The 23,489-nt window shown below is 41.9% G+C and overlaps 3 protein-coding genes across 5 annotated transcripts in view; 2 read left to right on the forward strand and 1 right to left on the reverse strand.

Annotated features, from left to right (window-relative positions):
* The window catches only part of tsc2 (TSC complex subunit 2), a 35,046-nt gene extending 32,565 nt beyond the window's left edge, over positions 1–2,481 (reverse strand). The window contains exon 1 of one of the 3 annotated variants that reach the window (XM_050043381.1): positions 2,320–2,481. The gene's annotated coding sequence lies outside the window, so the exon portion shown is untranslated. The remainder of the gene's footprint in view (positions 1–2,319) is intronic. The other 2 variants (XM_050043379.1, XM_050043380.1) reach the window with 2 other exon arrangements.
* A 25-nt stretch (positions 2,482–2,506) lies between these two features.
* nthl1 (nth-like DNA glycosylase 1) lies at positions 2,507–8,211 on the forward strand. The gene is made up of 7 exons (XM_050043382.1): positions 2,507–2,655; positions 3,448–3,779; positions 5,830–6,071; positions 6,164–6,334; positions 6,448–6,607; positions 7,375–7,480; positions 7,686–8,211. The coding sequence occupies exons 2-7, from the start codon at positions 3,518–3,520 to the stop codon at positions 7,984–7,986; spliced, it is 1,242 nt and encodes a 413-aa protein (XP_049899339.1). The 5' UTR covers positions 2,507–2,655; positions 3,448–3,517; the 3' UTR covers positions 7,987–8,211.
* Positions 8,212–11,106: 2,895 nt separating this feature from the next.
* LOC126390331 (Na(+)/H(+) exchange regulatory cofactor NHE-RF2) lies at positions 11,107–23,072 on the forward strand. Its single transcript, XM_050044588.1, has 6 exons — positions 11,107–11,755; positions 12,095–12,412; positions 19,274–19,465; positions 21,530–21,683; positions 21,792–22,012; positions 22,106–23,072. The coding sequence occupies exons 1-6, from the start codon at positions 11,549–11,551 to the stop codon at positions 22,271–22,273; spliced, it is 1,260 nt and encodes a 419-aa protein (XP_049900545.1). The 5' UTR covers positions 11,107–11,548; the 3' UTR covers positions 22,274–23,072.
* Positions 23,073–23,489: the final 417 nt, after the last annotated feature.

Raw genomic sequence — 23,489 nt, forward strand, 5'->3', positions numbered from 1 at the left:
ATTACCAACTCTAGTTTAGTTGAAATAAAACGCACTGTTTTAACCAATGTTACATTTGATGTGAAAATTATGCCGTGTTTTCCTGCCGGTCTCTCCCTACATTCATGTCCTTTCCTAATAATTGGAAAAATGAGTTTCCATTCGGGAAAATTCCCATGAACGCCCCATCAAGTCAGAACAACCATAGATAAAGATGGGAACAACTCGGCCAGTCATTTTGCTACACAAGTTGCCAAGTTGACGTTATATCTGCAGAAAAATGGCATAAGCCTTTTATTAATTTACATATTGCAAGTCAATTGCATGTAGAAAAGTTATTTATTAGTTAATATTATAGCAAATAACAAATCCATTTGTAATATTATGCTTCAAACTGTTATCACTGTTTGGTTTAAATGTTCTGAGCAATAAAATACAACACATATTGGATGGCATTAATGTAACATATGTAACATGCATGCTTAGCATTTAAACAGTGTAGAGTTGTAAAATGGTTGTTACTTAAGTGATCTTCTTATCTATGATGAAATAAGATTTCTGTTACTGTTTAGCTGAAGCTGTCAGACACCCAGATCTTGACACATCTCGTTTATGATCAACCTGATAAGCAGATGCAAAACTTAACAATGGACACAGTCATTACATAAGTCATTAAATATGTGGCATCTTGATTGATTGATTTATTTGGATCCCCATTAGCTGTGGCAATGCCAAAACTATTCTTCCTGGGGTCCATACAACATCTTTACAATGTATCAATGCAATTTGCATCACATACAATATAATCCACGTTCAAATACAACATAAACACAAAGAAATACACACAACACAACAATACACGGACAATACAAGACGGCTCCCCAGGTCAGACAGGTCTACATGTATATTGGTCACACAAATAGAACTAGAATCTCGTGTGAGAAACAGCACCTCTGCTGTTCTTCAGTGAGAGTTAATATTTCAAGAGTTCTTGTATTTTTATAATATTGGCAGAGATGGCATTTTTTCAGATGAGGTGATCCACTCCCAAAAAAAAAAACACTGAAAAAAAAACAACCCAATATGCCTTTTTCTCACAACTCCTTGGACAGCTGTTTGTGTGTTTCCTCAGGGTGTTTTATATATGAGGACCTCCATGCTCCGGAAACTCAGCCTCTCCTTTTGTCTCTTTCTCTCCTTCTCTTTGTTTGTTTCATTAACCTGTATGAGTGAATGATGGGCTTCAGTTTTGCTGTGTGTTGTGCAGCCTGTGCTCTTTCCAGGTCACTTGGCAAAATGAAGGCTGTGTGTGGGTCATGTCTGTTTGGCGACACCTGTAAATTGCTTGACATCCTCCTACATCCATTTTCTTTACATTCTATGTATATATTTTGGCATTTGAACTGTAATTGTGTTGGTTATTGCATCTATTGTATGTCTGTCCGTGCTGGGAGAGGGATCTGTCGCTCTTCCTGAGGTTTGCTCAGTATTTCTCCCGATAGAGATTTTTATTGGGGGGGGATTTTTCCTTATGAAGCCAGGGTCAAAGGATAGAGGGTCCCATATGCTGTACAGATTGTAAAGCCCTGTTGAGGCAAATTTGAGATATTGGGCTATGTAAATAAAAATGACTTGCCTTGAATTAGGGTGGCAGCAAAAACTAGTGAAGTAAGGAAATGGGTAGGCTCTGTGCAAGCTTTCTGTTCTGTTGTGTGCATTTATGGTTGTTAGTAATAGTATATTCTCATTAAAGAGTTATATATTATGGTACTATAACTCTTAGTCTGTGTGGTGGATATTGAGTTGCCTCTGACACCAGACCAGACAAAGGTGGTGGCAACATTACACTGCCTTTAAATCTGCAACAGCAAACTTTTATTACACTATACTTAGCTGCATAGTGCTGCATGGTGCAAATGAGTAAATATGTTTTTATGTAGTTTAGATAAACAGACTCCTGCCCGCTGTTAACCAGCAGTGGAGTTTGCAGCCCAGCCTGTAAATAAGTAAACCCAGGGGGCAGGTTTGGAGAATCTGCTGTCATGTGGACTTGACAGAGAGAAAGACAGAGGGGAGGGGAGGTGAGCCGACAGACAACGACTGTTCTGTTTCAGTTCAACAACAACAACCACATCGGTGCAAGGTAGCCTCCGACCAGAGCAAATTATATCCTTGGACACTTGACAAAATAAACATGGTGTAATCGGGAGAAATGCACAATGGCGCAACTGAACCGTTAGCTAACGTTACGCTTTACATTCCCTGTCATGAGCTAGCATTCCTCTGTGGCATTCAAGATCTGGTAGCTTAAAAAACAACTCCTCCCCCCTCTGCTCTCACCTTATTGGAGATAAGTCGCTTTCACTTTCTTTCAGTCGCAGCCAGCTTCGTCTGTATGCAGCCAACACAGCCGTCTGCGTCTGTGCATTGATATAACTCTGTATTTGCTGCTAAAAGCTTGTTCTGGTCCAGCTTCAGTCCTCCACTCCTCAACCGGATGACACACTAATGCTGTGACAGGGGCACTTCCTACAAAAACACGTTTGTTACTCGCGCTGATGGGAAATGTAGTTCCGAGTAAGCTAAACCCAAACTGTGCTAACTTACAGCTCTGTAGTTAGTCTGGTTTTAACGCTATAAATCATAACAAATGAAGAGCGAAACGTCTACCCAAAGGTGAGCCACTGTTTTGTTTGCCAAAGGCCTCGTAAAACTGTTTTAATAGTCGAATAGTAGAGAGATATGTTACTAAAACGGAAACGTTACCCAACGGTGACGCTAACTAGCTGCTAGCTAAACATGCTAACAGTGCTGAAGTTCGTTCCTCGTTGAAGCCACGAGCTGCACTGTCGCCAGGCTGCCTGTAAGTGGAGCTTTTGGACAACAAGTTAAAGTTGTTAGATTTAAAATACTAATTCACACACAGGAAACTATAAGCCGTTTCTTTCCTTATAGTTTTATTAATTTAAACTGCATGCCTGTGACACCCGTCCTAGTTTATTTCAGTTTATTAATATCCTCGTTATATCCCACAGCTACACCTGTCATCATGCAAAACATATAGCATACAACAGTCTCAGCTTTTACTGCTAATCATATATCATTTAAGCACATGCAGATGTATGGTCGTCAGGAAGCCCTCCTGATCATTTAAATTGACCGTGTTTAACCTTTTATCATGTAGATTTCTTGTTATTAACATAAATACTAAGACTGCATTGATTTTTCTGTCATATAGCTGACTCATAAGTGTCAGCAGTTCTTAAATGCATATCGGTATAATTCAGTTTTATATATTTATGAATTATGTTAATGGTAAACAGTGGTTATGAAACACTAACAGCGTACAACCTGTTGTTGCATTATGTAGTTGATAAGCTTGAATTTTAAAAAATAAATTAAAATTATGTTTTTGTTATTTTTGTTGTTAATCATAATAATTTTTTTTCTTCGTGAATTTATTTAAAGGGAAATTCTACTTTATGGTCCGTGCTTGGCCACAATCTACGAACGAGAAACCAACTTCAGGTTCATCTAAATGCTTCCCGTTCGCTGCAGCAGGCGGGTCTGTTATGCAGTCCAGTGTGTGACTATGACCTCTCCTTATTTCATGCCGAGCATGTCTGTTATCACTCGGAGTGGTGATCGAAGTGTTGGCTGCGCAGCTTCAGCCTCTCTCAGCTCCAAACTTACCAACACACGGAGGAATGTGGATCCAGTTTCCTCTGTGGCGGTGAAGGAGGAGGAGGAGGAGGCGAGGATCGCTGAGCAAAGACCCTCCTCGGCCCCCTCATCAATGGGTAATGTTTATGTTGGGCTACTAGCTGAACACAGACACTTGTGAAATTATCTAGAAATAAACCAGAATTCACAGACACAGCTGGGGAAAGTTGCCAAGGTTGCTTTCACTTGTTGTGGACTCTTGCATCTGAGCAGTGCTTGGCACATCACATCCAGATATACAGGTAGACCTGGGCATGGCAGGCTGCCTCCAACACTGCTGCAGGCTAGACTTTATCTAAAGGACGTGCAGGCTTGTTAATGTGTCCTGCAGGAATGGTTAGTTAATGGAAGAGGTCATTAGATGAGTAACAGTACAGGGAAGCAGAAAAAACACCTCACCAATTTGATTTGATTGTCATCACTCCTCTTATCATTGTTTTTGCTGTTTAACTTTAACTTCTAAAAATATTATCTGGCCACTAGATATGCAGCAGGGTGTCTGTAGGTCCTTAAAAGTTTTAAAATGTCTTGAATTCAATTTTCTGAATATTAGACTTTTAAAGTCATTAATTTACCACAAACATTTTATCTAATTTCACTTATCCATCAGAATAAAAAGCAACAACTGTGCCAGTTTACTCAGTGTAGACGTCCATGATGTGGGCTGGCTGTCTAAGAAGGTCATCCAAGGCACTCTGATTATAGTTTAAACTTCTTTATTCACATAACATAGACCAACGCATTTCGACTTCAGACAATCATCAGGGTGTCATACCTTTTTTAACTATAATCAGAGTGCCTCCAGTATCTTTTTAGACAGCCAGCCCACACCATGGACCTCATCACTGAGTCAGCTTGGACAGTGATCGCTTTTTAATACCGGATTTTCTACAGTTTACCAACACCTAGTGTCTTGGCCCAGTGCAGCACTCCCAAATTTGTCTTCACTTATCCATCTTTTTTGTTTTATTTTTATAGACTTATATGTGTTATAGAATGAAATACCAAAAAAGTAAAGAAAGAGAAGAGAAAACAAAGCACAGACAATCATAGAGAAATTAAATGTTCCAAAACCAACAGGTTGGGTCAGTGAGTCACACAGACAGCATTGTTAAAGAGAAGTAGTTAAGTTGGGGAGTTGTTTCATTCCAGTCTATTTCTGTACCTTGAATGTGTTTCCCTGTTGGGTTGTTTTGTGTCCTTATATTTAGGAAATAACTCCACAAGTATGATGCAATAAGCAATGAGTCCAAAGCTTTGCTAGCTGTTATCTACTGTATTCACTAGAAGAGGGCTGTTTTCCTCCAAAACCCTACTAACTTTTGCTCATAGGTGCATACATATATACATATACATACACACACAGATGTAAAAACATACACAACTACTTTACATATCTTTGTAGACCAATTATCCATCTTTTAATTTCTTTTTGTCAAAATAAGTCAAGCTCTTCTACATGAAAGTCCACATTTCTGATGTTACAAATCTTTAAACCTGCCTTAAAGTCTTTTTACTTAAAACTTGCACATACCTGTTGTCAAAATGTAGAATAAGCTTACTCACTCTAATAACTATGTTCCCATGTAAAAGCTACCTCTGCGTTGCACAGAGCCACATACCACTTACCACACACCACTTACCTTCAGTGCTTGGATAAGAAAAAAAAGATTTGTCCATATTTCAGTTTTTGATTAGGGTTAAAATGGTCTTGAAAAGGTCTTTAAATGCATTAAAGTTAAGTGTCTGATACCTGTAAGCTCCCTGTGCAACCAGTGTGGAGGGGTCACCAATAGACATTGCTTTGATTTGAGGAGTCAAAAGCTAAAAAGGATACAAACCACTGTTGTAGTCGATAGTGTGCTTCCAGGTTTGTGGCAGCAGCTTGGGGACGACCCTGTCCTGTATCAACATGACAATGCAACCATGCACAAAGCAAGGTCCATAAAGAAATGGTAGTTTTCAGAGTCTGAATTTTACCATTCTGCACAGAGCTCTGTGTTTAGTCGCCTTCCACAAGACTGGAGGCTGTTGTAGCAGCAAATTAATACCCATGTAGTGTATATTGTTACTGTATTACCGTGCAGGGTCAGATCTTTCTCATTCCTCTCCCCTGTGCTCATTCAGGTGGTTGCCATCCAAAAACAGAAACAGACACTTTACCGTTGTCTTCACACAGTCGCAGGAGGAGACGGCTAAAAGTGGAATATGACACGGATGAAGGCATTACACCAGTGAAGACAGAGCACTGGGAACCTCCCGACTGGAAGAAACAATTGGGATACATTCGTGAGATGAGGAGCGGCCGTGATGCACCTGTAGATAACATGGGAGCAGAGAAGTGCTATGACACAGAGGCTCCTGCACACGTAGGTGTGGTTTAGTTGTTTGTAAGGACACATAATTCACTAGTTCAAATTCATTCATCGTGTTCTGTCTGTTCTCTTCTCTGTCTGCACAGGTGAGACGTTTCCAGGTGTTGGTGTCACTCATGCTGTCCAGTCAGACCAAGGACCAGGTGACAGCAGCAGCCATGCAGAAGCTCAGAGCTCACGGCTGCTCTGTAGAAAATATACTCGCTACTGATGACGACACACTGGGAAAACTCATCTATCCTGTCGGCTTCTGGAGGGTAAAGCTGAAGTCTGTTTATGCATTACAGGAGCCATGCTTCCCTCTTCTCACCCTCCTTCTTTGTTCACTCTTTCTCCTTATTGAATGGATTTCCCACCCAACCTTCTCCAGACTAAGGTGAAGTATCTGAAGCTGACATCGGCCATGCTGCAGAAAGAGTTCGGAGGAGACATCCCAGACAGCGTGGAGGGGCTGGTCCGCCTGCCAGGAGTTGGACCCAAGATGGCTCACTTGGCTATGAGCATCGCTTGGGACCAGGTGTCTGGCATTGGTGGGGACACAGTCAGGAAGCATGCACGATCGTTTATACATCAAATGGAATAAAATAAAAAGCGTCTAACAGAGCAGAACAAAGAGGCTGTCAGAACATGTCACTGCGCTCAGACAGAATTGTCCTCCCCATCTGCTATCTGCATGTCACTGTCTTCAAAATCGTTGCTGCTACATGGAACTAGTCTTGCATAGCCGGACCTATCTCCACACTTCATGTGTGAAGTTTGCTGCTGGCACGGGGCACTGTTGCTGCATCTGGGCTTAGTGCAGCCCAAGATGATTGTGATTGGTTTAAACAAATACAAACAACCCAAAGCTTTATTTTCTTTAGTTAGAAATTATGATGGGTTTACCCAGACCTTTCTCCAGCACAAAGTCTGGCTATGCAAGACTACTCCGTGTATTCCATTGTACTAAACTGTGTATGTTTTTTAACACATTTCTTCAGGGGAACCAGAGGCTGATAAAGTTGCAGCATAGAATAGAAACCGAAAAAATACTTTATATCTGCTATGAGTAGACTAGATGTATGTGACATAGTGATTTGACTTTGATTTCACTGTATTGTCAGAAACAAAATCAGAAATTTTTCTTGCGTCACAGATCATCAACTGTTTCACATAAATACAAAGCAATACACAAAGACCAAACAACATTTAACCAAACAAGAAAACTGTAATACAAACACTACAGATCACCAGAAATTACAAAAAGTGGATGATATGTCTGTATGTGCTTCTATATAATGTCAGTTTTTTTGTTTAGGCGTGGACACACATGTTCATCGCATCTCTAATCGACTGGGCTGGCTCAAGAAACCCACCAAGAGCCCAGAGGAAACACGCAAGGCCCTGGAGGAGTGGTTACCCAGGTAACAGCATGACTTATTCACTGCTGACCCGCACAACCTGATTAACACGGACCAACAGGTCTATAAAGATCAAAGTCATCCAGACTGACCTGGGTGCACACAACACATCATTGACTCTGTTGACTGATAGGAGCTCTTCAACATGTGGTGTTGACTGACAGAACTCCGGTTTAAATCAAGCTTCCTCTCTCACACTCTGTTACAGGGAGCTGTGGAGTGAGATCAACTGGCTGCTCGTTGGTTTCGGACAGCAGGTTTGTCTCCCCGTCAACCCTCTCTGCTCTGTGTGTCTGAACCAGCACAGTTGTCCATCCGCCCACAAGATTTCTCCTACTAAGAGGCCTAAAGCTGGATCCCCTCGGTCTCCAACCTCCTCCCTCACAACAAAAACCGAACCTGAGCAACAATCTGCTGTTAAACACGAGAGGACAAAGACGGAGCCACTGCCCACACCTGTTTCCCCCACCGCACAGAGACGGAGATTAAAAAGCAAGGTTAATCATTGATGCAGTTTTTGTCTGAGCTGCGACCAAATGTTGAATAAGGACAAATGTTATTGTGCACACACTGAAAACATACCTCAAAGCTACACCTTGATGTAAATATGGTTCTAGATATTGTCATAATAGTTTTATTCGACACTATAACGACACATTTTACACTTTAGATGAGATTCAGTATTTTTGTACTGCTAGTGTTTTCATATCAAATAAAAAATGTCTGTACTTAAAGTGGATGTGAAGGTCGTGTTTCAAGTTTTCCCTTTATTCCAGCAGAGGGAGTTTGCCTGATGCATATTGAGAACACATAACAAGAACTTAAACTTTAAAAAATGGTGTAATTTCAGTGCATCAACAGTAAACTTACTGATAGCATTTTAATATTTAAGTCCCCCATAAATGCTGAACCTGGAATATATAGTGTACTAAAGCAGTTTATTCATAAAAGCTGGTTGTATTTCTCAGTGCAGTGACTTGCAAGGTCACATGTTGCCTTTAACTGTGCAATAAGTTAGTCCAAACTGGTGATTAAATTCACTTCATTAGAACTGGCCAAACACCATTACCTCTTAACAAGATTGAAAGGGTCCATATAGACATTTTAAAGGCAAGATGAACAGGAAATTAACTTGGGAAAGAACCCAAAAATAACATTAGTTCAAACAAAGCCTTGAGTGGATTTGTGCAACCAGCCTGTTAGTTACTGCTTAAAACGCGTCACAGCTTGAACTGGGGTTGGCTCTATCAGATTTTCACTACACGATTATCGTAACTTAATTCACAATGCTGTCAGTCAAATTCATCTTTGCATTTTGTCTTTCTTAAGCAAATGAATTACACTCAAAACACAAGTGTAGGGAGGTGTATGTTATGTATTATTAACATGATATCAGTACTTCATTATTCAATACCATAGTTATTGTCAATACTGGCATATCAGACACCCCTAACTTAAACATACCTAGCTCACACAATACCTCAGAGAAATAGGTGTGTTAAATTTGGAAAACCACAGGTGTTACTAATAATAACATGACTGCATGTCATCAGGCGTGTCATTGCGTGTTGACTGGCTGCCTTGGCTTACCGGGGCATTGTTGATGTTGTATGTTACGCCTGTTTGTCTTGCCTCAAGCCAAACGGTCTTCTGTGGAAAAAGCTTGTGACAGATATTAAAACACAAGACTGAAGACACTGTGAAATGTCTGTGACAGCGTGCTTTAGATTTTAAATGTGTTATTCTGTGTCTGTAGGGAGAGCTGACTGAGCACTCACATTTACACAGGTTTTACACTGAGCTTGCAGGTACTGTTGGCCACTGGGCAGCTGAGTGAGTGCCTTGCTTGAGGGCATCCTGACAGGAGCGATCCAGAAACCATAACTCACCCCTTGTACATGGATCTGATGTGTTGCTCAAAAGAACATCAGCAGTGCTAAGGAATTTTTCTCCCACAGGTGACTTGAAGAACAAAAATCCTAATGTAAGGAGTGGTGGAAAGTAACTACGCATATTTAATCATGTACATTTTTTATTTCAGTACATTTATTGAAGAGCTAGGATTGCAACTGTCCCGCTCCCGCCTCCAGCTGGTTCAGAACGCCACTGCCAGACTCCTCACAGGTAGACCATATCACATCTGCCTCTCTCCACTGGCTGCCTGTAGAGTTCAGCATTGACTTTAAGGTTCTTTTGTTTGTGTACAAAGCCCTTAATGGTCTGGCCCTATCCATCGCAGACCTTCTAACCCCCTATTCTACGTCTTGGTCCCTCAGGTCAGCTGACCTGGGGCTCCTGGCTGTCCCTCAGGTCAGCTGACCTGGGGCTCCTGGCTGTCCCAGCTCCAGACTTGAGCTCAGGGGTGATCGTACCTTTGCTGTGTCTGCCCCCAAACTGTGGAACAGCATCCCCCTCCCAATCAGATCGGCCCCCTCCACTGACTCATTTAAGTCCAGATTTAAGACCTACTTTTATTCATTAGTGTTTGAGTCCCCCTGATGTGGTTTTCCCCGTGACGCATGCCTGTGTGTGTTGTGTCTCTAAATGTGTGAGCTGTGTACCTGACAGTTATGTTGCCTCTCCTGTATGTGTTTTTAGCAAGTCATTCCTTTTGTGCAGCATTTTGGTCAACATGAGTTGTTTTTAAATGTGCTTTATAAGTAAATTTGAGTTGAGTTGAGATTATTTCCATTATGGATCACAGCAATCTGCCAGTTATTTTCAAGATTATTCATTTAATCGTCAAGTATATAAAATTTAAAGAAAAAAAAAATTGTAGAAAAATAGTCCAAAGTTACATCTTTAAATTGCTTAAATTGTCCAAGTAACAGCCCAAAACCCAAAAATTATTTGGTTAATACCATAAATGACAAAGAAAAGCAGCAAATTCTCACATTTAAGAAGCTGGAACCAGCAAATGTGTGACAGTTTTGCTTGAAAAATCAATGAAACAATTATTTGATTATCAAAATAGTAAGGGATTCATTTTCTTTTTATTTATTAATCAATTAATAGTTGCAGTTCTATGAAGACCTATAGTTACTTTTCAAATAAATCGTTCAAATGCACATTAATACATTAATAAAAATGATCCAATAATGTACTTGTATAACACTGACAGTAGTGTGTGGCTCAGTGCATTTTATACTAATACACACTCTTACGTTTTGAATGCAGGACTTTTACTTGTAATACTTGTAAGTATTTTGGTGGTATTGCCACCTTTACTTAGTGAATGATCTGAATATCACTACTGGCTGTGTGAGCAGCTATGTTGTCCTCACTAATATTTGCCTCTGGATGTCTCATCTTCCCTGAATATCAACAATACACACCCTTAAACTTGGCTCTCCTGATAGACTATTTCTGTTCTTAGGTCACAGTCTGGTTCCACCTGCGACAAACCTCTCACTCTCTAGAGGAACTGTTCTAGGAGCAAATGTCAGTGGCCACATTTAACACGCCTCTCGGTTGTGAGCTAATTTCATCACTAAACAAATAATTTCTCCAGAGAAACTCCTAACAGCCTCATTACTGTTCCCAGGCTATCATTTGTGCCAGGACATTGCGGCTGCGCTGCGTCATCAGGTGTGCGCTGCGGGGGACGTCTAGTGGCATCTGTTGTTGACGCCTCTTCACTCTCGCGCCGGTTCGGACAGGAGGACACACACCCATCTGACGAGGGGAATTAAGTGTTACGTGCGAAGAAAAGCTTTCTAATCTCTGATCTCTTGGATTATTCCCGCGATGGTCGGGATTTAGCCCCTGTCCGCGGGTTTTGGCTATTATTTTACGCACCACTTTTGCGCACTCGCATTTGCACCCTTTGGTAATTGCATGATGGATTAAACACTCATTAGTTTTAGCCCAGTTTTCTGACTTGTGCTTTCTGAACAATTGTGGATTATTAATGAACTCGCATCATGATAGATGATGATGATCTTTTGGTCACTGGAGCGCGCAGCCGTACGTTGGATTAAGAGCAAGAGACTTCCCACCGCTCTTTGGACAAGCACCTGTTTATTCTCCTGAGACACTTTGACCTGTTTTCCACCCTATTGACGCGTTGGGATGGAGAGCGAGTTGAGGCCAAGGCTCTGTTTCCTGACCATAGGAGAGCGCGGCTATGGGTTTCACCTGCACGGTGAGCGGAATAGAGGCGGACAGTTCATCCGCAAAGTGGAGCCCGGCTCCTCTTCTGACCTGGCCGGGCTGCGACCAGGAGACCGGGTGGTGGAGGTGAACGGGGAGAATGTGGAGAACGCATCTCACCATCAAGTGAGTGATGGCTCAATAAGTTACTTTTTTAAAATCACAGACAAGTCCTTGCGTGTTACAGAAGCTAGGAGAGGCGCATAAACTCTCTGAGGTACAGACAATGAGTTCTATACCTGTTAGACCACTTTTCCTTTGCCTGAGGAGGAGGAGGGGGGGTACTAAAATGGGTCAATGTGAGCTTTGTGTAATGGGAATCACTGGGTGTCATTGTTGTGCTTAAAGAATGTTATGTGTTGTCCAGTTCAGGGTGGGAAAACATGCATTAAATAACCTCACACAGATCCTGTTTTCATTTGTCTTAGCCTACCCTGTTATTCCTCTGCTCCCTTCTCTCTGCAGGTGGTGGACCGGATCCGTGCAGTGGCCCACCGCACCAGGCTGCTGGTGGTGGACAGAGAGACGGATGACTACCTCCGTAGCCAGGGCCTGGCCTGCACGGAGGACCTGGCCATTGAGATGGGCACCCTCTCTCCGCGGCCTTCGCCCAGGCCCACCCCTACTGCCTCTCCCATACCCAGAGGGAACTCACCCCTGTCACCCAAACCCAACCACACACACTCATTTCACCCTCCTGCTGCAGACTCACCCATACACACCATCACACAAGAAAAGGCCAAGAGATCCTCAGTGACATCAAGTACAACAACAGACACAGAGGTAAGAACGGACATCAATACACCAGACCTTTATTTGTGCTCTCTCATACACCACTTGAACAACACAGTCAAAAATTCAGAGAGATTTTCAGATTATCTGCATAGTTTTTAACCCAAGAAAGGGGAGGGAAGAATCCAAAACTCTAGAGCTGAAGTAGTTAATGGGCGTCTCCGGCTGGCATCGGAGAGCCAGTGTGTTACTGTGTTAAGACTGCGCATGACCGTGAGCTTATTTACTCTTACCTGATGTCTGTCTAGCACTAATCTGGATTTGAGCACTTGGGTGTCCTACTGGCTGGATTCAGTCCCAAAGTAGTTTCTCTTAGAGAGAGTCTGGAGACTTCTCTGAGCAGGTGGGACTGAAAACATCCAAGTAGAGGTGTTTATGCAGGTTAAAGGTTGGGTGGCTTGAAAGGATGTTTTATTTTATTCAGCCAGATGTCTTGCAAAGACATAATACCTATACAACATTTCTTGCGGCCAAATTTGCAGCAGGATTAAAAGTATTTTTGCACCCTCTTTCCGCCACAGTGCAGCAATGGGTTTTATCAGTGCCGGATCAAACACATTCAGCCCCCAGTAAAGCTTCCCCTGGTGACACCCACCCCCCACAAAATAAATAAATAAATGTTGTTATCCTTTCTATTTAGTGTATTTACTATGAACAAGAGCAAAATTGGAAATCAACACAAGTGAACAACTTAGCTAACAAACAAAATTGACCACCAATGATGCCACCCCTTCACCCACCCCCACCCTCGGGTGGCGCCATTGGTGGTCACCTATGTCTCCTATAGGAGAAGCTGCCTCTGGGTTTTATTATCCGGTTTTTAACTCTCCCTGTCACTTAAACATCTGCTTTACAAGCCACTGTAGTCTGTAAGTGGTGTGAACACTTCAGATGCATATTGTGTTTGAAGAGCGCTGTCTCTTTTGCATACTGAGTGTTAACACCTCACGCTTACGGCTTTAGGATTCTTCCCACGTGACTGCAGACACCAGAGACAAAACCCTGCTCACCTGACCGCATTTCCTGCAGAAACAAACAAACAGAGCTGTAGGTATTGTTCAGTCAAAGTGAATGAAAAGAAACGTGATTAGGTGTGAACTTGGTGGAGTTGAATTTGCCTGGAACACTTGTCCCCAGTGTTATACTGTTTTGTATACAGGGCTTTAAACAGTCAAATTAAAACGGACAAAGGTTAAGTTGTTTAATTAAAATGTAAGACATCTTCTGTTCAGAGTTTTTCCCTTACCAGTCCAGGTGCAGGTGTTGCACTCAGGGCTTTGTAACGGACATAGACTGTGCTTGACTGTTCAGTACGAGCTCAGATTTTATCACTCATCCAGTCTGCTCGGCTTTAATTTGAGTGTTTTCAACAAAGCAGGCTTTGAGTGTCGAGGGAAGAAAGAACATATCGTGCAGACACAGGAGGGATCAGATTTTAGGATAGCAATGTTGCACAGTCAAACTCTTTGCATAGGTAGTATATTTGGGCTGGAGGCACGCAACCTCATACTCTAAAATGAAACTTTCTTGTTACTAAAGCACACACCCAGCCAAATTTCTACATTTCTGTGCCAGCAAGTGCAACATAGCAAAACAATATGTCCACAAGTGCCAACCAGACATCACTGTGACGTACTTAATGTCAGCCCGGCTGCAGGACTAACTAGGAACTGTTTGTCGGAGATTGAGCTCAGTGTTTGGGCTCCAAACAAAGTGGACCAGGATCTTCAAGAACAACTGCTCACGTCAAGCTGCCATCTGTTTAGCTGAAAGCAGGGTAAATACAGGCTGCCCCTTGGCTGGCCATCACAGCTCTCTTTATCAGTTTTGGTTAGAGGTTCAGATCAAACAGCATCATACGCAAAAACAGCAGCCCCGCTGCTACATGTGCACACAACATTACATCACAACCAGCACAGGCTGGAAATATGAGCTGACTAAAGCTTTAACCAAAACTTAATACGCTTCAGAAATGTTTTATTTTATTTTTTTATTACAGGGCAGTTGTGAATGTATAAATGAACAAATTACATTATAATGTGCCCGTGTTATTGTGTCCATCTCTACATGGAGAAACACTTGACTCTATAAAACATTTTAAGATAATTTCCGTTGTTATGAAGCCCTGTTGAGGACACAAATTGTCTGAGCTTTTAACCATTAATATACCTGACAAACTAAAGGCTTTTGAAGGAGCTCTGTATGATGATTCAGAGGTTGTCTGCACATGGCTCTCTGCATGGAGGTTGCTCAGCCAGTGGCTAGCAGCTAATGGTGCTAACAGTGTAAACAGTGCTAACAACAGCAACAGTGCTGACAGAGCAAACAGCACAACCTGGTCTCTCAGATATAAGTGAAATGACAGTGACTTCTTTTAAAGATATTTTTTGGGCCATTTTGCCTTTAATTCATAGGACAGTTAAGTGTGAAAGGGAGAGAGAGAGAGGGGGAGTGACATGCAGCAAAGGGCCACAGGCTGGATTCGAACCCGGGCCGCTGCGGCAACAACTTTGTATATAAGGCGCCTGCTCTACCACTAAGCCACCGACGCCCCTGACAGTGACTTCTTAACGCCACATTGCATGGTGATGGTATTCAAATTGGATGGTAAATGGACTGACCACTCATAGCGCTTTTACACAAGAGCCACATTCACACACCCATTCACACACTGGTGGCTGAGGCAACCATACAAGGTGCTACTTGCTACTCAGTTTTTAACACACTCACACGCTGATTAAACAGCCATCAGGAGCAATTTGGGGTTCAGTATCTTGCTCAAGGATACTTTGACATGTACACTCAAACTACTGATCTTCCAATTAGTGGACAATCCAATCTACCTTCTGAGCCACAGCTACCCATGCCGACACCATGGAAACAGTGCCAATGGAAAGTAAATCACAATCCTTTGTTGTTATGGACACACAAATGAATCAACTGGTTAATGTTACAACCCCATAGGTAACATAAAGAGCAAGACAGTCCATGTAGAAGGAGGTTAAAGTTGTGGATGGGTCAACAAACAGGACTTTAACCCAGATTAACAATGTTTTTGTCCCATGTGATGCTAAAAGTCAACTTCGACTTCTTTTAACTTTACTTACGTCCTTAACATAGTTAGGTCACATTGCACAACGTAGTTATGTAATTTACTGCATACTTATGTCCACCAACAAACATAGTTATTTTTCTAAACCTAACCAAGTAGTTTTGATGCCCATACTCAACCATGCAGCCACCATGTACTGGAAGTTGGGTGCTATAAATGCTTCTGCAACGACCCGTCCCAACATCAGCGGTAACCACTGTATGACGAGGAGCAGAGTGGCAGCTAATAGCTAGTGGGATACACACAGAAGGGCACACATGCACTAACATGCACAGTCAGACCGTCTATCACAACAACAAACAGAGAGGTTCAGATTACAACAGACACAGGTACCTTCAGCCTTAGCTCAGGGCGTCACTAGCCCGCTGTCTTTACGTAACAAATAGTTGTTTGCTGCTATATTAATGTTCTGAATGTTGTATACAGAACTTTTCTCCTTGCTTTACCAAAGATTGCTTGAAAAATGAGCCTTTTAGTGACAAACTTTTTAATCTGCAAGAGCACCTGAACTTTACCTTGATTTTCCGCGAGTGAAAGTGCTCAGTAGAAATTAATTTGGGAGGTTTTTTTTTTTTTCATCTATTAAAATGCATTAATTATACACAAAATCAGCTTTGAGACATTGTCACTGAGTGTTATGTAAATGAGTGAGTGATTATTTTTGTCCACTAATTCAGCAGCTCAGATCAGGAAACCATTGTGGCGTATTAATCCCAGGCCGACGCCATTGAAGCCTTTCACGCGCTCGGTCAGCATACACACAGCAGGCACACACTCACACACACACACGTTATCTCTCTCTCTCCCATCTCTTCACTCCGGTGTCATTCGTCTTGTGACATTCACATTGTACACGTAAATACAGACACGATTTCATTGTGGCATGATGTTGTTATGGCAGCAGACACCCATATACAGTAGTCTTACATAACCATGGTGTTGGCTGCTATCACGGCCACACAACAGCCTGGATCTGTCATTCACACACACACAAATACAACACTTTCACTAACCTTCCTGAATGGCTTTTACTCTCTCAAAAAGTTAAAAACACACACAATTTTTTTTTAATCTCCTGTTAAATTCACGGTATTTGACTCATCTGTTAAATGCTGCAAGACAAGAGAAGGAATCTCTGCATTTAACAGAAATGCGAAGAAGTAATAGTTTTGACGTTTTGTCAAAGACGTCGACGTAGATATCTACTGAAATGAGCATGATTACCAGCTAGCCCCGGCCCATCCTGACATATAATACTACTTATACCTCAAGAGGTGATAGTAAGTCACTCAGTACGTTTACATGCACAGTTAAGTCAAGCTACCATTATAGCTCAACTAGGCCATTTAATTGGACTACTGTCTTTGTCCCAGTATACAAGCATGGGACAGGAATGGATTTACTGACCAAAGAATATCTGACTGCACTACAATAGGTAGCGATATGCCCCCTTGCAGCTTGTTTGTATTGGACCTTTTTCCAGTTGACCTATTATGTCACAGACCAGACAATCAACAAACAAGTTAGCTACAGTTAGTCAGCAGCAAATGATTTGTAATTAAAGTCATATTGTGTACTTGTGCCAACCAGTACTATCACAGGGGTTGGTTGGCATGATGTTAAAATACCATAGTTACAAAAAAAAAAAAATTGAAGCAACCAAAAAAACAATCTGAACATTTAATTTAATTTAGAACCAGAAAACATGAACTTTAAATAGAACAAAAACATTTTAAGCAATTTATCAGTAGGAATGTCTAATTACGTTTGTCACTGACCATTTAAAATAATAACCAAACAATATAAAAATGTTTTTTAATCTTAAAGATAGTTTAAATTCTCAAAATACAGTTTAAGTTACAGCTCTTAATTTTACAATGGTTGGCACATGTCCCAACCAAAAACAACCCTAAAGTCAGTGTGCCAACCAACCCCACTCAGATTTGACCCAACCTTTCAATGAATTTCATCAGTCACCATCACTCATCACTCTCCCCTCTAATAAGCGTATATCAAAATGTAATTGATTTCTTTGTCTATTAACTAGAAGTAACACATCTGTAATATCTTTATGCAACTCAGATTTGTAATTAATTTAGACACAGACCACTTTTTTCACTTTTGATACAATAAAACCCATGTTATCCTCACCAAAAATGTTTAGTGACTTTCACATGTTTTGACATATTTCATGAATACACGTCAAAAACCAAACATTCTGATGTTACATTCACATGTGTGTGTGTGTGTGTGAGTTAATTGATTTGGGCTGATGTGACAAATATAGTAAACAGGCCAGCAAATTAAATCTTAGATCCTTTAAACCAGTAGAAGACATGGTGACCTGTCACCACAGTGACCTGACCTGTCACCATGGTGATTTGTGACCAAGGTGTTCTGCTTCATCACTATGGCTCGCACTCTGGCTGACGGACAGGGATGTTCTCTGCTGTATATTATTAGTCATTCACACTCACAGCCCTGTGGACACTGTGTGTGCGTGAGTTCGATGAGTCCGTTGTTGACGGAGCAGAAAGGACACAGAGATCTGTCAGGTCAGTTTACCCGTGAAGGCGCAGTCACAGCAATGTCACTAGACAGTCTCTATCCTAGGCTACCCTCAGGACGGGGACTGAAGTACGGTCCTGGCACAGAGCACGCACACACAGCCAGCATGTTCCTAATAGTGGAGGTGTAGGTCCGGTCGGTGGGTGAGTCATGCAGTGTGTCAACTCTTGTCGTCGGTCATTATGCTCAGGATCAGTCTTAATGTCTCTCAACCAGATCCACTTAGCCCACTCTGTTAAGCACCGAGCCACTGGCTCATCCTGGCAGCCACTTTCTCCTTCATCGCACAGTCACACATGTATCAATTTCATAGTTACACTTGTGGTTGGGCTTTGTTTATGTTAGATTACAATATTCTTGGAATCATTATTCTGGACAGAATTTTTAACTGCATTGAAAGTTGACCTGCATAATCTGCACAGCCTAGTGAAATGCTGCAGTATCTCCTACTGTTAAAGGATTTTCATGTTCGTTGACACTTCGTCAGAAAGATGTTGATTAATCTCACTGATTAATGGTCATTTTTGAGGCCATAATTAGCGGTGGTGTTTTAGGAGAATGCATTTTTTTATTGTGAGAGGAAATAACATTCAACATCATCATCATCACAATCTACAGACTCAAATATGATCATATATTTAAATGACCAGAGCGGCATTTTTGCAAGTTTAAACAGCATACTTAATACTTTATATTTCTGCATGTATTTTTAATTCTATTACAAGCAGCAATTAATTTCTGTCTGATATGACAATCTGAGGATTTTGAAACTTGCTTGAGTTGTGTAATCCACAAAATGAACATCAAGTTTGCATTCATTTAAAAAAAAAAAAAAAAAAAATCAAGTTTAAATTATTTTTGCAGGATAAAGCAGTGCATACAATTCAGCTCAATCTACACTTAAAATGCATCACCACCCACTGGTAATGTAACTTTTAATAAAAAACATAAATGCAGATTTGTTAGACACTGTAATGGATACATCAATTCAAAAAAACGTCAAGTTTGTTAGTTTTATATCATGATATAAATTGAAATCTGTTGCTGCTACCGATTGAATAGGTGTACCTAATAAGTTGGTAACATATTTGACTCTAAATTACAGACAACATTTGAATGCCCTCTTCTCTAATATCCTGATTTTTAAAGTTCTCATTTATGTCCCATCACAGCTGCAAGCGCAGCCCTCACCAGAGCCGACAGCTGAGCTCATCCCCCGCCTGTGTCACCTGGTGAAGGGGGAACACGGCTACGGCTTCAACTTGCACAGCAATAAGACAAGGCGCGGACAGTTTGTCCGATCAGTGGACCCCGGCTCAGCTGCTGAGAGTGCAGGCATCCAGCCTGGAGACAGACTAGTGGAGGTACGACCTGAGCACACACACACTCTGAAATAAATGAGGCAGAAAGGATGATACCCCCCCCAGTCCTCTTTTTCAGAGTACATATGCAGACTTGATGCACTGCACTTGTCAGAGGTAAATTTTAGGCAACTGATGGGAAAAACAATGTCAACACTCCCCACATTAATCAGGTCTGTGCACTGATTGGATTAGAGCAGATTAGCTGGACTCAGGTTTAGAGTGGGTGGGAGAGAGGGGTGATGTTTAAAGGGGGAAAGGAAGAAAAGAAGACCAGGGATAATCTTGAATGGGGGTGTCGAAGAGGTGTGTTTGTGTCCTTTCATGTGGACATGTACACATAACTGCATGGCTGCATGACTGCATGACTGCATGTGCGTCACCAGTGGTTTAGGACAGTTATAAAGAGCCCCAGTGCACTTATTAAGGGAACCAGTGCACTTAAGTTACCAGTCTTAAAGCACACACACACACACACACACACACACACACACACAAAAGACATGACTGCTCGCTCATAAAATAAAACACATCAGTAAACACCCCACACTTAAATTTTAAAGCCTTAACGTGTCTTAAAAAAGGCCATTGCTAACAACTGGCTAAATTAGACTAAAAAACGCCATCATGCGAAACACAGCTTCATGGCCTTGTTGGGGTGGCGATGTTGATGTCATGCGACTGTGGTGTACTTTGTTTATAGCCTAAATTTAGGTTTTTACTACTGCCGATTGCATATACTGTACATCATAAAAGTTGTGTTCATTTATGAAGATTATCTTGCTGAACAAAACACTGGCTATTTGATGAGGGAGCCAGGGCGGTGCTAACTTTCACGTCAGCCTACAGAAATACATCATCTCTGCAGCACTTTGTATCGTCTTGTCTCATCGCGTGATGAAATAGAAACTGAACATTGGACAACAGCAGCAAAAGCTCTTCTTAAAACACAGGTGTATTTACAAGGTAGAATTCTGTATCACTTGCAAGGGGCTGTTCTCTACCCGACACATTTGCCCTTTTTACACAGAGATTGTGCTACAGGGCTGCTGAAGTACCTCCTCATGCCACCTGTGCATTTTTACACAGAACCAAACAACAGCAGCATCATGCCGCTCCAGTGTGTGATTTTATACAGTAACACAGAAATAAAAGAGATGTAACAGGCATAACATTTAACGCAACAGCATCAGCATCTCGTGTGATGCATAAGTAGTGCACATATACACATTGGCAGTACTTTCTAAACAATACCAATGGCATAACAAGGCAGTATCAATCATTTACTGTCTCTGTTATATGCCGGCTGATCTCGTCCTCTGCTCAGATGGTAAGGAGCTCCCAAATCTCATTGTTTTCCCAATTTGTGGACATTTTCAGTCACTGTTAGTTGTTAACTGTTGCTAGCTGCTTTTTAATTCTACACACAACACAGCAAAAAAAGTCACACCTGTCCCATGCACAGTCATGTCCTGTCGGCTGTCTCTTTTACACAGACCTAGATTTGGTGATGTAACTACCTCCACTGCCGGCTGAAAGGTGAGACAATTCTGGTCCACCATCGTACCCTATATACAGAATGGCGAGGCGGTTTAACGCTGCAATATTCCTGCCTCAAACATGCAGTGTAAAAGGAGCTACTGTTAGAGGGGCCCCTCACAAACCCTGCAGGCCCCAGTGCAACCAATATGCCAGCACTGTTTATATTTACGCTCCTGTGCATCACATGCGGTCAGAAATGTGTGCTTGCATGATTTAGACTTTTTTTTCCTTTTCCATCTGAATGAGGTACAGTTAATGTTATGTAGAGGAAGAGTGGCAGCAGGAAGGGAACTCATGCAAATAAACCGGCTTCTACTCAAATCACAGATTCTATCTGTTGATGAATCCGTGAGGCAAGACATACTGTACCTTCTGCTTGTGTTATGGCTACTTCTTAATCTCTGCCCTGTCTCCTGTCAGTCGTATTAGGGCTCTCAGTTATTGTTTCTGCATCTCTTCGACATTTTCACTTCCCTCCACTTCCCTCCACCGTTTCTTCTGACGTCTCCTTTTTCTCTGGCTCAGGTGAACGGAGTAAACATAGAGGGCCTGAGGCACTCAGAGGTGGTGGCACTCATCAGGGCTGAAGGGGAGGAGGTGCGCCTTCTAGTGGTCGACCAGGAGACAGACGAGCTCTTCCACAGACTTGGGGTCACACCCTCCTCCAGCCATATCAAAGGTCAAATTGTACACAGACAAGCACACACATATACACATACACTTACACTTACACAGCTCTCTCTTTTCAGACATAACATCTCACATGTTTCTCTTTACTCTTCCACAGAGGTCTACCTGGATGAATCACCCCCAGATAGCATCCCACCCACCCCCTCTCCAACCACTGAACTCCCCCCTACAGATCCACCAGTCATAAACGTCACACTGACAGACTCCCCGATCACAAATTCGTCCCCAAAGTCCCGCACCAATGGGAGCTCAGCATCTCAGTCCTCAAGAAGTTCCACCACCCAATCAGAGATCAGCAGCTCGGACATGAGCATTCAGGTGAGAGAAGAGGCGTAGGAGAAACAAAGCAGTCAAAAAAGTAAGACCTCAGTGAGTGTGTGCGTAACACATGTACATTTGTGGGCATTGCAGGTTCCTGATGAGGACGACAGGCGTGTTTCGGACCCTTTTGTGGAAAGTGGCCTGCGTCTAAGCCCCACAGCTGCTGAGGCTAGACAAAAGGCCCTCGCCGGCCGCAACAGGAAGAGAGCACCTGCTATGGACTGGAATAAGAAACAAGAGATCTTCAGCAACTTCTGATCCCAGAACACAAGGAGAAGAACGGCATAGAACGAGGAATGATAGAAATACTGTACCTTGATCTTGCAGAGGCACAGTCAAAGAAAGAGTCATGAAAAGGAAAAAGACGAAGGTAGTAACACTGGTAGTAATACTCCTAAATTTTGTGCTGTGTAAAGCTACATTATAAGATGTCTGATAGTATGCTCTAGATGCTTATTTTACAGTATCTGCAAGGACAAAGACATGCTCTGTGGATGTGTCAAATATCTTACAATACACTGCATTAAACAATGACATTAATGACTGGCAGACCATCAACTGAGAGACTCACCCATTCATATGGTGCCTGGTCAGTGCACATTGTTTCTCTTTATCCAATCCTAATCATTTCAGAGCCATAGTGACGATGAGTCTATTACAGCATGTTTTCTGTAGATACGCTTTTCTGTTGTAACTTTGTTAGATTTTATTTTTTGAAGTCATGGTTTCTTCTCACTTTACAATGAGCTTATGACAGCTGAGTACTGGAGTAGTCATATTAGCTTTTATTTAATGTAGCATGTCACTTTAAAATGTAAATACAAGGAAATGGTACAGGCTTAAGTTATGAAATGTTTGATGTTGGATCACCTCAGTGCTTCTCTTCGATGTTAGAGTGATTTCTGCAAAGGGGAAACGTTTTAAAGACAGATGGTTGACTAGATAGGAAAAAAACTGTAGGCCGTCTGATCTCTTGTTGTAGCTTTTTGAGGATTTTTCTCTCAAATGTGCTGAGCTGAATCTTCTCACAATGTGAAATAAACTTTCAGAACATGTGTAAATACCACTGTTGGATGTCGGTTATCAGTATATCGTGAAATGTGTTGTTGGGTGAGCAATCTTTTGGCTTATCATGAGGTCCTTGACCCGGCCTTGTATCCACACTGTAGCCTGTCATAGTAGGCTAAACTACGTTGGCTAACCCTACTTGCTTGATAGGCAGCCGGGACCAAATGACCATGGTTTCAATATGAAGTCCTGCGTAAGCTTCCTTCCTCATGGTGATACAGTCGGTGGATGTAGTTTGGCAGAAAGAAAATAGTTCCTTCATGAAACTGCTCACAACGAGGTCTGTGGATTATCTTGAGTAATTGGGTCATGCCATTTGGAAAGAGACATTGCTGTTGTGTGTTTCAAATTTATGTTTTTGTTCTTTGAGCATCACAAGCCAGGTCCCATCTAGTTCCTTTATGTT

The sequence above is a fragment of the Epinephelus moara genome, chromosome 5 (genome assembly GCF_006386435.1).
Source record: "Epinephelus moara isolate mb chromosome 5, YSFRI_EMoa_1.0, whole genome shotgun sequence".
Classification (NCBI taxonomy): Eukaryota; Metazoa; Chordata; class Actinopteri; order Perciformes; family Serranidae; genus Epinephelus; species Epinephelus moara.